Genomic DNA, 13,312 nt, shown 5'->3' with positions numbered 1-13,312 from the left:
CTATTCTCAATTTAGGGTTTTCTTCTCTGGGAGATGCATTATCTTTGTAAAAGAAACATTGCTTTCTCCAATTTTTTCTGTTAATGGCAAAGAATGGAAATAGAATAAAGTTTTACTGATTTTGAAAAAAGCTTCCCTCCTGGCCGAGTCGTCCTTCCGGGGCGCCGCGCGCACGGGCCCGGAAGTCGCGGCGTCGCGGGTTTCCGGCGGCGGGTGATGACACGGTGCCGGGACCGGAAGCCGGAAGCGGCCGGGCCGGGCGTGCCGCGTTCGCGGGAGCGGCGGGGCGGGGGCTGGCGGCGGCGGGAGGGCGATGACCGAGTACAAGCTGGTGGTGGTGGGAGCCGGCGGTGTCGGCAAGAGCGCGTTGACCATCCAGCTCATCCAGAACCACTTCGTGGACGAGTACGACCCCACCATCGAGGTGAGCGGGGCCCGCGGCGCCGGGCGCGGGGTCAGGGGAGTCCCGGGGGGCCGCGCCGGGGCCCCGCAGCCCTCGGGCAGCGGCCGCGAGAGGCGCCGCCGCCGCCCCCGCGGGCTGCAGCTCCCGGTCATGCCGGGGCGACGGTGCCGCGGCCGTTCTGCTCTGCCCGCCGGCCGGGGGTTGTGCCGAGGAGCCGGGTCGCGGCCTTTCCTGAGCGAGGGGCCTGGCAGCGGCTGCAGACAGCAGCGTTCTTCCCGGGGGGGCTCGCAAAGCTCCTGCGAATCTGCGAATCGTGCTCTTGGTCTTGTTTTTCCTTAATAATGCTTGAGGTGGAAAGAAGTAGCGCAATGTTTTCCTCATCTGAGACTCGCTGGTGCGTTCTGCAGGACTCGTACAGAAAGCAGGTTGTCATCGATGGGGAGACCTGCTTGTTGGACATCCTGGACACGGCAGGGCAGGAGGAGTACAGTGCCATGCGTGATCAGTACATGAGAACCGGGGAAGGATTCCTCTGCGTTTTTGCCATTAACAACAGTAAATCGTTTGCTGATATTAACCTCTACAGGTACTATCAGGGTCTTTACCGCACAGAGGGAAGGTGGGAAGAGGCATCAGACCCATTTGCTGTTAGACCCAGTGAAGACTAAATAATAGGCAAATACTAAATCTTCCATTTCTTGCAGAAAGTTTTTCTCGCTTATCTATGCTCTGTGTCAATGCATTGTTAGTCAACTGAGTGGGACAGTTACCTGGGTTGTTGTGTTAATCGGATGATATTTTGAGCATACAGAATGTAATCGCTTAAGAAAGTGGGTAAGAAGGCAAATAGGGCAGAGTTATACACGGACTAGAAGATGGAGTTTATGACGTTATTAGGCATACTGCTGTAGGTTAGAACCCCTGAGGTCCTGTCTGGCTTTAATATGTATTTTTGTAGGACACGGTTGTTTGGATACTGAACTAAAACAGTTTTTATATTTAGCAAATAGTTCTTAAGTTTTTAATTATTATTTTTCTTTTTAAAGAGAACAGATCAAGAGAGTGAAAGATTCAGATGATGTGCCAATGGTGCTAGTTGGGAATAAGTGTGATTTGCCCACAAGAACAGTAGACACAAAACAGGCTCAAGAATTAGCAAAAAGCTATGGAATCCCTTTCATAGAGACATCTGCTAAAACAAGACAGGTAAGATGCTTCCCCTCATGCTCTGACATCTTCCTGTATGCTGAATGCAGAATGGTCTAACATTTTCCCATGTACTTTCTCTCTTACCTACAGGAGTAAGCATTTTTTAAATCTATTTGAAATGTTTAGCTTTTGATTTCCCCACTCACTCTTAGCTTGAAAGAGTTCTGGGTTTATCGCTGGGCTAGGCCAGCCCACAGATCATTCCAAACTTTTACTGACTTTCTTTCAAGTGAGTCATGTTTGTAAGAAGAAGAGAACTTTATCTGCTTTTGCTGAGAAGTGGTCAGACTGTGTGGTTAGTCATCCCAGATCTATTCCGTTTTCTTGGCTTCTTAATGAAGGCTAATTATAAGATTGTGTTTACAGAAAGAATTCCCCAGACTGGACTAATAGACTTCTTCAGAGCTGCATTGAATATGCGACTCTGTCTGGTCAGCGTGTGTTCTGCCTACGTCAGTGTGGAGTGAAGCAGAAAAGGTGCAATTACTAAGCAGTAGCCGGAAAATTCTAAGAATTCTAAAGCAGAGGTGATTAGTAAAGAAGTAGCTTGTTTCCTGCATGGGGCCTCTCCACAGTTACATTTTGCCTTGTTTCTTTTAATAGCTCTTGCCCTGGCTGTTTGTCTCAGAGAAAGAGGAGTGTAAGTGGAAAGTTTTGGACATAAGTGCTAGTTTCTTCCTCTTAGGAGCTATGGGATAAGCTGGCTGCTCTCCTTCCTGTAGATGCATGTCTTTCAAATCATGTTAAGGGATTCTAAGGCTAGTGATCTCAAAAGCTTCAGGAAAGAAAATAATTTACCTGGATCATTTGCATTCAGGGTGTGGAAGATGCTTTTTACACGCTGGTGAGAGAGATCCGGCAGTATCGGATGAAAAAACTCAACAGCAACGAAGATGGCAATCAAGGCTGTATGGGATTGTCTTGCGTTGTGATGTGACAAGGTAAGCTGTAATGTAAGTTTTTCACTGACAACTTCTCCGTACATCTCTCAGTTGTTGATAAGCATGGCTTAGAAATACTAGCTGCTCTAGGTGGTTTTCTTCTCTATTATACGACCCATTGACACCCAGAAGTTTAGAATCTACAATTGTTGGGTTTTTTTCAAAAAAAGGGGGTTTTTCCTCTCTAAGTAGTTAGCAAGGCTTAAGAAAGGAAATTATATTCACAGCAGTGTTTTGACTGTGGCCACCCGAACTAGAATGAGGAGTGCGCATAGTTCTACAGTTGCCATTTGCTGATGATTTGACTTCTGCGCAGCTTCTCTTGTGCTGTGTTCCGTTGGAATACGCACTGTTTGAAGATTAACCAAATAAAATAATTTAACAAAATGTATGAGTTCCCCGAGTGAAATTCTTTTCAACAGTTACTTAAAAGAGATTGCTCATCACTGTAAAAACAGGTAGACCAGTTCAGGACTTGTACTACCCTGTTGCACTGCCCGTCCATCACAGAGTTGGACAGCAGCTAATTAGAGATGCCTTTCTGTTCCAGATGCCAAGAATATGCGGTTCAGATGTAGCTGCTGGACGAGTCTCAATGCTACTGTATTGCATCTCATGCTGATGCCCTGCAGTATGTTGGTGCCAGTGACCAGAATCTTCGTACCAGTTAATTAGCACAAGGTCTTTTTCTGTGCGCCATCTGAAGAGGACATCTGTGGCATCTACCTCCTTGCTCAGCTAACAGAGCAGTTGCATCTCTTGATGTACTGGGATTTTTTTCTCACTGTGTTATCTGGGTTTGTTCAAGAAGAAAACCAGTCACAAGTGAACTACAGAGACTAAATGCTGTGAAAAAGATGACACTTTACCTCTAGAGTAAAAGCTAGAAGTGATGTTTGTCCCCTCTCTATTGGATTCTGATTTGCAGTGTTGTCAGAGGAGTGGCACTAATTGCTTGACAGGTAATGTCAGAAATGGTTTTGCACCGTGAATGCTCCTGTCACGTATCATACTGGTATCCGCTCTCTGTGCACCTCTGCAGCATATTTTGAACATCTCCTTTGTGCTAGGAGTACCACTTAACTGATCATTCGTTTTCTGTAATAAAAAGGAGGTATCTTTCCTCACTTAAGTGCCTGTTTGCTAAGAAGATTTGAAGTTGTCTCTTGTTCCCTTGGGTTGAGGAAAACCCCGATGACTGGAATTTCTTGGGAGCTAATTCTCTTAAGCAGGCAAGTCTTGTGTGGGTGATCTCTTTGCCTGGCAGGATACTAAAACAGGAATTAATTAGCTGGAAGATCCAGCAGGCACTTGTAAGACTCTTGAACTAGGGAGGGGGACGTACTGCATCTGTTTTTTACTTTCTTTGTTTCTAGAAAAATAGGTGGAACTGTTCCTATTCTATATTGGTTTTCTGCAGCATTCAGATCTCTTCCTTTTCCAAGTCGGACCAAATTAGTCAGCTGTTCATTTTTAACATTAACTGCCGACATTTATGGGCAGCTTCTCGATAGTTAATCTAGTAACTGGAGGTTAGTTAGTTTGGTCAGCTGTTATTCAGCTCTGTGACTTGCAAATTATTTTATTCTGAAATATTTTTCTTACTACCAGATTGTATACACAGTCTCTTCAAAATTTCTCTATAAAGTGTAGGTGGAGAGTCTCCTTGTCAGGGGAGGAGTGTGGGATTTCGAGTTGACTGTGTTTGGTGCAGTGGTTGTCATGGCTTAGTCTGTCCAGACAGAGGGGAGAAGGTGATGAGCTCTAACAGAAACCTGAGCTACCTTCTGATTGCAGCATCCTTGCAAAATGAGGGAGAGAGTTCAGTGCTGACCACACAGAAGGCATATGATGTACTGATGGGAATTCTGGGCTTGTTCTACAGGCCTCAAAGTATGAGAGAATTGCTACTACATAAGCTGTGCGAATACTTCCTAGAACAACATTGTCACCCCGTTTAATTGGGACGTACAAGTGTGGTCACTGTTGCAAAGCCTACTGGTGTTCCTTGTAATACTGTGTCCTTCCCTAGCTCCTGCGCTGCTGATGCTGGGTTCTGCTCTGTGTGGTCAGACAGTGTATCCCACAGCAAAGCTGAATTCCCAGTTGCTCTCTGATAGGAGAGTAACGGGCCTTCGGCCAACAGAGGGAGCGTTCCGTCAGTCTGCCAAACCAGCGTGAGCAGAGGAATTGCAAGAGGCTTGATTTCAGTTTGTTCATGTCAGTCATAGGTCTTAATTTGGAGTTCTCAATTTCAAATGGAAATTAAAAGTCAGTAAATACTGAGAGAAGAAATTGTTTCTGTTAATAATGCTTCCTTCACTACTTACATTCTTAATTCTCTTCTTGGAATGAAGAGGATTGATCTGCATCACATTTTATCTGTGATAATCCTACTAATACCTTTCTGCAATTTATTTTACCCTTGACTGATGAAACACTGATAAGAATTAAAACCATAATATTTTTACATAAAACAACATTTTCTAGCAACATACACAATGGTGGGCAGCATTATGGATAGCATTGGCCGTGACTCGAGTCAGGTTTGTTTGAAGATGATCTGATGCCTGCAGATTAAACGTGGCAGAATTACTGCCACTGCAAGCTGACATGTCATGAGCAAGCAGTGCTTTTCTTTGGTGCAAAAGAGAAATTATTTGTGAAAGTACTCTTTGAGCACTATGGCGGGAGATGACTGTCTGCTTCTAGATGTGTGACACATTATTGTTCACTTGATAAAAATAGAAGTGGAAAATGATAGCTTTTGGGATATGCATCTGGTCACATAGGCTCAGCATTTTGGAAAGACAGCAACGTGGAATTTGCAGTGTGTTGGAATGGTGAGATCTTGTCATCTGGGTGCATGTATGTTTTTTAATTATTTGGGAAACTTAGGAATTTCTTTCCTGGCAAGCTGTATCGCAGAGCGTGACTGCCTGCTGCCTGTGGCCATCGGACACCTTTTGCAGCTGGCATTTGATGTTTGAGGGTTGTGTGGTCAAGTATGGAAAATTATTTCTTTTGGATAGAGGTTCATCATATCAGTTCTCTACATTGCATAGCATGTTCCAGTTGTCATTAAAAATGTACTAGCTGTAACCTCAAAAGTTGTGAATTCTCAGAATTGTATGGGAACTGGCAAATGCATCTACTTTGTCTTTGGCATTCCCTTTCTCGTGGGCTATATAAAAATCTCAAAAGGGAAGAAGACCTGGTAAGGGTAGGTGAGTATGTATCTCACCTTTGGAACCTTAGAGGGGACTGCATCGGCTTTCAGGGTGCTCAGAGCTGACCTGCACAGGTGGCACTCCCATCTGCATTATTATAGTTTCACATCTAGCAAGTGATACAGAATCGGTATTGTGCCGATCATGAGTATGAAGTAAAGGGTCATACTTTGTTTCCAGCTGTCTATGTAAGAGAACCCTGATCTTGGTGGCAACTGAGAGAGAACTGTGGAAGGACAAAACCCCAAGAACGTTTGGCAGAATTACCTAGAAGATAAGCACATAAGTTTTTGCACAAGACAGATCCCTAGGAAGGGTGGTTTTGTAGATTTACTCCAAATGTTATTTAGAACTAACAGCACAACACCATGTTAGTGCCAAGCTAACTTTACTATCGTGACTGCGAAGAACAGGCATAAACAACTTAGATGTAAAATATAAAAAAAAGAGTAAAGCTCTTGTTCAAAAATTACCAGTGCCAATAACTGAAATATTTATGTTGTCGCAGACTGCGAACAGCTGTGTAACGAGCTAGTGTGACTCTATGGCTTGTTACTGTTGATGTCCCTCCTCCATGGTCTTGTTCAAACAGCAATGCTCAAATTTTGTTCTTATTGTCATCAGTAGGACTTTGGATAGTAACCATGGTAATTTTTAGTACAGTTCAATGACTTAGAACTGCATTTCAAGCAACTTCAGGCCTATGGGGGGAAGGAAAGTAGTGGGAGTTTGAACTGCACACTGATCCTGTATGTGGTCCTTTACTCCCCAGGCCTTTTTGTGTAACTTCCAGGATGGTAGGGAACTGTTGGGATCTGGACTTTTTATCCAAGGGCTAATTTTTGTTGTTACTTTGTATAATTATTTGCTTTCAATAATGCATCTCTTTTCATTTGAAGTAAATTATTTTGCTTCTTAATAAATTTTTTTAAGGAATAAACTCTGAATTCTTTGGTCATTCCTTTTGTGGTAGTGATCTGGGCAGGGGATCCACAACTGGCTTACAGAAAGCTTGTCAATGCTACGTGCTTTCTCTGTGGGATCTAGGTTCACTCAGATTGTCACATGTAACATGGCATGAACAGCTGTATCATATGTGTCCACTATAGCATGAATAAGCAGTGAGAGTGGCTTTGAGACATACCATAGGTTTGTTCCAGAGTCCATTTTTAATACTCCACCAATCTGTGCCATGTCGTGCATCTTGCCTTTGTGTTCAGTCCCTGTATTTGCAGTGGGGTCCCTCATCATATTTGTGCTGACTTTGCCCTTGGAAAGGATGCTTGCTAAGTCAAAAAAAAGGGGGAGAGGAAATTTCTTTACTTGATATTCCAAGAGTGGAATCAGCTATGAAGTTATTACTGTGTCCAAATCATGCTCTCTGTTAGACTTTTAAGTTGCTTAATTTGGTCTTCTAAAATACTTCTCTGTTGCAATAAGGCACTGTGTTGAGCAGTGCAGTAAGTGTGCTCTAAGTGCCTTTCTCCTAAGACATTGTGTCAGGCCTGTGGAACCCAGAGTCCGACCTGTTAACTGTGCAAGTAACTTTAAGGACAGACACCTAGCAACAGGGCTCTGAAGCTCCTTGCACTGTGCAGCTGCAGCAGTTGCTGCCTGTTCCAAAAGGAGAGATCCAGAATGTGAGTACAGATGGGTGCTTAAAAGCAAGTGTTTTCTTGGCTTATTAGGAAAGCTTTCCACCAGCCTGATTGTTACCTGTAACCATCTGTTCCTAGAAACTACTTCACACCTGAGGGACTTACTGGCTTTTGTTGCATACTGGAACAGAGACTGATCTAAACAGCCCCAGAGGAATCTGTGTAGGGAATTACTAAGAGCAATGTGGGAGAGAAGAGCTTGCCGAGGCTCTTAATGCAAGGTGCTTTTGTTCAAAAGGCACAACACAAGGAGTGCCCTTCTGAGCTTACCCATTACCTTCTCTCTATTAATACTTTTCTTCTTCAGGAATTGAAACCATTTTCTAGCAAAACTTGCCCCTAGGCTTATATTTGGACAGCTACCCCTGTGGCATGACTGCTCTGCTAGGTGACTGAGAGGAAGATCCTGCTAAATACCTGAAACTGTCAACTTTCTGGCATGTTTGGGTATTTTGCTTTGACTAGACCCAGGTGGAATGAAGGCAGCCTAGAGATAAAAGTGTGGTGGGGTTTTAGAGCCACTTTGAAGCCTCTGGGTGTGAATCACTCACTTTCTGGCTGAAAAAGTGTGGGAAGATGACTTGTTTGTAGTCGGCACTTCAGTTTGTAGAGGCTGTAGATCTAACTTTAGCACAGCATACCCAAGCTTTACTCATATTTCTATCGTGAACCCACATGAATTGATCCTGTGATTTAAAAAGCTAGGGGATCAAGAGACCTCTAGAGGAAGATGACCTCTGCACCCTAAAGGTTAATTTTGGTTTCAGATGTGAATCCTAAGATACTGATATATCCAGAAAGGTTAGGGGCAGATATAGTCCTTGTGGGAGTGCAAACAAGCAGGAGCCCGGTTTCATTGACCTTAAATTAAACAGTAACAGTGACATGGTGTTGGGGACTCACAAACTGGGGAATGAGTAAGAACAATTCAGAAACTGAAGACTGCTATCAACATGAGAGAGGGGACCAGGTTTTAGAGATCAAGACTGTAACGGCATCCCAGCTTTGCCCTGTTGTCCGCACCTTTGCAATTTGCAGGGGTGGGGGGGGTGGACCAATTTATATTCTTGGGGAATATCTGGGAAGTGGGGCTAAAACTCCCTGAGTTCTGGAAAATTTCTTAACTGTTACCCAATGTGTTTTGAAGTTGTGCACATCAAGCAGTGATGTTTCAGAGAGAGTTTCTGGATGCTCTGGAAGTTATCTGAGCTGGACATGCTGCACCAGGTCTCAGCTCACCTGACTTCTCTGACTGGTAGTGCCACAAGCCTCCCATGTACCTATGGACAAATTCTATGACTTGTTATTTCTAACTCTCTATCTTGTCCAAGCAACTCTTTCACTTACTCTAGCCTTCTTTTGGGACAAGGCCTTTTCATAACTGTTCCTACAAAAGATAGCACAGGAAGCCCTTAGGTGCACATGTCATGCCAAACAATGTTGTCTTTCCTGGGGTGCTAGTTTTTCTGTTCCCTTCAATCTTCTCACCAAAGTCACCTTTTAAACTAGCAGCAAGGCTGCTGACGATAGCCTGAATGCTTAGCTTGACTTGTGCTGATGGCAGTGCAATTTTTCATCTCCATCAATAAGTGAAGTATAAATAAACAGGAAAAGACTCTGCTTCAAATCAAAACTATTGTATCCTGCTGACCCATTTAGGCTTCCCACTTCCCACCAGGAAGCTGAGTCAGAAGCTCAGGGTTACCCTGGCAACACAAAGGGCCTACAGGTTCTGGGCATTTTCTTCAGGCAGGAGCTCTTTTCTAGCTTCATGTGAGAGATCTGAAGTAGGTTTGAGGAAACCCTAAAGGACTGGGTACAGCCCTCAATGCCTGTATGCTAGAAAGAATCTACTTAAAAGGTACTTCCCAAACTGATACCCTGCTCTACCAGATCCAGGCCAGGGTGTGGAGCTTAAGGGAGGAGTTTCTTGCCACACCTGGGATTGGACTAAGGGCTGGTCTCTGTAGTATGTGCTTTGGTTATGGCTCACCACACGCAGAACTGAACATCACTTTACATTATGATACTAAGTTTTATAAAGGCAGTTCCTGAAAAGCTCAGGAATTAAATATAGCTCCTTGCATTTTCCTTCTGTTTGTTTGTTTGATTCAGCTGGGAAGATGTGAGGACATCTGTGCAACTCCTGTTGCTAAAATCCAGTCTGTTAAGCAGACCCCTCTCTCAGGAAAAATCTTCTCTGAATAGCACACTGATTGGTGAGAGCACGTAATTGTTACCTATCCACAGCTCCTGTTCTGACGAAAACATCAGCCTTGTGCCTTAGGGATTTCCTTTATACCACTGGTTCAACACAGAAGACATCAGTTTTAGTCTCTCTTAAAAGACTGATTTCCACAGTCCACTTTAGAAAGGTGCAACTGTCCTGGGAAGTAGCAATCTGACCAGACAACAAATGAAACTCTACTAAATGTAAAATGAAAGCCTAACTGAAAAGGGAAAAAAAAAAAAAAAAAAAAAAAAGAAGAAAGTTAAATTTGAGCCCTGCTTTCATTGGTTTCAGTGCAAGTGCTTGTGGTTGCACTTTAAATAGTCTTACAGATGACCTCTGTTCTCCTTTTAGAGTAGGAGAGTCTAATTACAGGGAAGGGAAAGCAGCAAAAGTAGTGTTAGGCTGTTGTGCAGTCAGTCAGCTACTTGTGCTCTGTTACAGTAGGGTGTTACTTGAGGGTCTCCAAACTTGCTGCAAAGATGTCACGGGTGAAAATTCCAGGTAGGTCTGAAAGACAAGGCTCGTTAGCCTGTAGCCTCTGAGATTTTGATAGTGTGGTACCTTTGCAGTCCAGGGGACCTCACTGGGGGCTTTGAGTATTTTTATTCCTGCTTGGAGACATTTTTGGGTAGTGCAGCAAAGAAATAGCATTGTTATTTAAATCTTGCTCTACTTGTACTGAAGAAAAATATTGTACCTCGGGCAGTGTAATGTGTCCTGTAAATGTATCCTGTAGTGATACCATGAAATCACTGTGAAAGGGGTCAGAGAGATTTCAGGAGTTTCTGGTCGACCTGGCTAAGCTCAGAAGATGTGGGTGCTGCAGGTCTGAGGGGGTGGGGAACACAAGCTAGGCAGCAGGAGTAGGGCCAGCCAGGCCTTGCAGAACAGTACAGAGGGGCTTATGACGGCCATTACAGAGCCCTGAAGAATATCGGCACCAAACAGTTCTGGAAAGAGCGTGTTCACAATTGCAGTGCTGTGTGGTGTGATAGACACTGTCCTAGTACATGAGGCTAGTATTAAAGCCCAGCCCTGCAACATCAGTGGGAGTTTGTTGACCTTCATGAGTGTAATTTTCATCCACTAAAGAGATGAAAGGTCAAACTAGGCATTTCTGGGATGCTTAGTTTGCAAATGAATATGTGGAGTTCAAATGCCAGGAGAGTATTGCGGCCGGATTTTGGGAAGTCAGCAGCTGGTGACTTGTGATGCCAGAGCTCCAGTCTGAATTTTCTGGGTCAGATGGAAAGGGCATGAGTTGCACCCCCGAAATGCTGATGCCACATCGTATGACCAGGAGTGAAGGTCTGTGGAACTGCAGCGTCTCAGCTGTCTGATCCTGTTGGTGAATAAGTGGAGATGTGACCAAAGGCAGCGGGAGGATGAAACTTAGAATCTTTGAAACAACAACCCATCCTGATCTTCACAAAGGGTGGCGAGTCACAGATAAAAAATAGCAAAGCAATCCAGTGTTGGCTGAGGTCATCTAGGGTAGAAAATGCTGTTCCCTTTGGGCAGCTGCAGAGAAACCCAGAGACTGTTGTAAAGCAGGAGCTCTGCCAAAGGGCCTCAGGGTGAATGGTATCTGCAGTGTGGCTCATTTATGTGCAGGCCACTCGTGCACAATCAACACTGAACTTATATCTTTGTATTGTACACTGTGATAAGTACTGTTCTTTGGTAAGTAGAAGGCTTTGGCTAAACTTGTACCTTACTAATCCCTTTTTAATCACTGGTGTGATGATTAGGCAAAAAGGCTTAGATTTTGAAGGGCTGATCTGTTGGGTTTATTTTGTTTCTGTTTTATTTCAAACAGCAGAAGACAAAGGGGAATATTGGTAGGCTTTTTGTATGCTGTGATACTGGCCAGACATGATCACTGGAAACAAACAGCAGTTACATGGTCACAGCGATCTTTCAGCAGTTTGAGAAGATGCTATTTCTCAGCGGTGCTAGCTGTGCCCCTCGCTGTTTCATGGAATGGTTCCAGCTTTTTGGTCCTTTGATACGTGAACCTGCCATTTGTAAACTCTTGTCCTAGCACCCCTAAGCTCCTGCTTAGCGGATAAACTTTTCTTAGTGGCGTTCTTTTCTCTGTGGCAGGAAATGAAACATTTCGCAGTTTCCCTTGCACTTATTCACACCTTTATTGGTTTTTAGGGTTTAGATTTTTTCCCTTTTTTTTTTTTTTTTTTTTTTTTTTAACCAGAGATCCAGCCTAAAGTAACGGCTTTTGAATGCATCCTGCTCCCAATGGATTTGATCCATGAGGGGACAGATCCAATACTTCATCTCCTTTATTCATGTTGAAGTCCACAGTAACGGTGCCCCCTGCCCTCGTCTTCCTACTTCATGTTTGCTGAGGCCTTACATGTCAGCAGAAAACTTTTCTTGCTGAGACACCTGTCATCCCAGAGTCCCTAACACTGGGAAATAATGGGATAGTGCAAAAAAACCTGCATTTTGTGTTCTAAGAAGCAGGTTGGGGCCTGTTGATGATACAGCAGCTTTACAACAGCAAACAACTTTTGTTACTGAAATCCTCTTGTTGTGACATTGCACTGCTAAGAAATAGACCTAGGGCCAGAATTTTCCCATATATTTGTAACTCAGCACAAGCCCTTTTGCATTACCACATAACAGCAGGGAAAGGAAGCCCATGTTACGCACTCCCACTAACCCACAGCTAGGACCTTGGAACTGCAAATTCAGGGCTACAGGGATAAACTGGTTTGACCCCACCAACACTGTGTGGGGAAAAAAATGGCTAGGGTCATTACTGAAAATCTCTTTTAGGTCTGGCACACTTCTGCCATGCATGTCAGTCCTTTCCACTTTGCCCCTCATCTGCTGACTGCATCCTCCTCCTGTCTGACATGTCAGTGGTGTGGTCCAACTTTCAGCACTGATCCTCACTATGCTTCATGCTGAGCTGCCAACTGCTGGTGAAACCTGCTCGATTAGTGTCCATATACTGCTGTGCAAATGTGTGCTTCTGGGAGATGTCACCAGAAAAGCCCTTGAGTTCTTGTTCTGCGGTATTTTGTTGGCAGTGGAAGAGCTTTTAACATTCTTTCTCCTAGTTCATAAAGCTCCAGCCAACTTGTGTCAATGGTGACTTCCACAGGGCCATATTAGCTGGCACATCTGCAGCATGCTGCACACAATGGATGCCTAGCTAGGAGCTCCTCAGCTGCGCTGTGGTGGCAGGAACTAAGTGCTTGGGCTGCTAGCTCTGTTCACCTCCATCTATGCCTCTGTGTTCATCCTGACTGGATGCTTTGTGGAGTAAGGGTGTCTTAGACTTCCTAGAGCTGGTCATCTTCCCCTCTTCCCCCCACTGCATGTTCTCATAAGTGCCCTTCCCAAAGACTTGCTTCTTTCTGGGCCTTTTTGTCTTGGACTGTGGGTTTCAGTTACCTTTTCTGGTGTACTGGGGGTGTTTAGGTATGTCTCCACCCACTATGTGTGGCCCAGGCTCTGTGAACTCGTTGCAGATTTCAGAGTTTGCTTAAAAACTTCCAGGCAGTATGGAGGTGGAGGTGTCATAAGGAAATGACAGCTGAGCGTGAAGCTGACCACAAGGGGCACCTGCCTGTTAGGGTGGCTGGGAACCAGATGCCTGTCTGACCCTG

At 44.4% G+C, this 13,312-nt stretch overlaps 1 protein-coding gene across 1 annotated transcript; it reads left to right on the top strand.

The window, feature by feature from the left end:
* Positions 1-235: 235 nt before the first annotated feature.
* NRAS (NRAS proto-oncogene, GTPase) lies at positions 236-6,723 on the top strand. The gene is made up of 5 exons (XM_056361621.1): positions 236-424; positions 811-989; positions 1,450-1,609; positions 2,430-2,553; positions 3,104-6,723. The coding sequence occupies exons 1-4, from the start codon at positions 314-316 to the stop codon at positions 2,547-2,549; spliced, it is 570 nt and encodes a 189-aa protein (XP_056217596.1). The 5' UTR covers positions 236-313; the 3' UTR covers positions 2,550-2,553; positions 3,104-6,723.
* Positions 6,724-13,312: the final 6,589 nt, after the last annotated feature.

The sequence above is a fragment of the Falco biarmicus genome, chromosome 16 (assembly GCF_023638135.1).
Source record: "Falco biarmicus isolate bFalBia1 chromosome 16, bFalBia1.pri, whole genome shotgun sequence".
Taxonomy (NCBI): Eukaryota; Metazoa; Chordata; class Aves; order Falconiformes; family Falconidae; genus Falco; species Falco biarmicus.
Note: the sequence above shows the minus strand (reverse complement) of the source record. Positions and strands in the feature narration are given on the sequence as shown.

What these genes read in the sequence shown, in the direction of transcription:
- NRAS (XM_056361621.1), top strand. Translation starts at nt 314, where the DNA reads ATGACCGAGTACAAGCTGGTGGTGGTGGGAGCCGGCGGTGTCGGCAAG. An exon ending in GCTGATATTAACCTCTACAG is followed by an intron (nt 990 to 1,449) that starts GTACTATCAGGG and finishes TTCTTTTTAAAG; the next exon opens with AGAACAGATCAAGAGAGTGA. An exon ending in CATCTGCTAAAACAAGACAG is followed by an intron (nt 1,610 to 2,429) that starts GTAAGATGCTTC and finishes ATTTGCATTCAG; the next exon opens with GGTGTGGAAGATGCTTTTTA.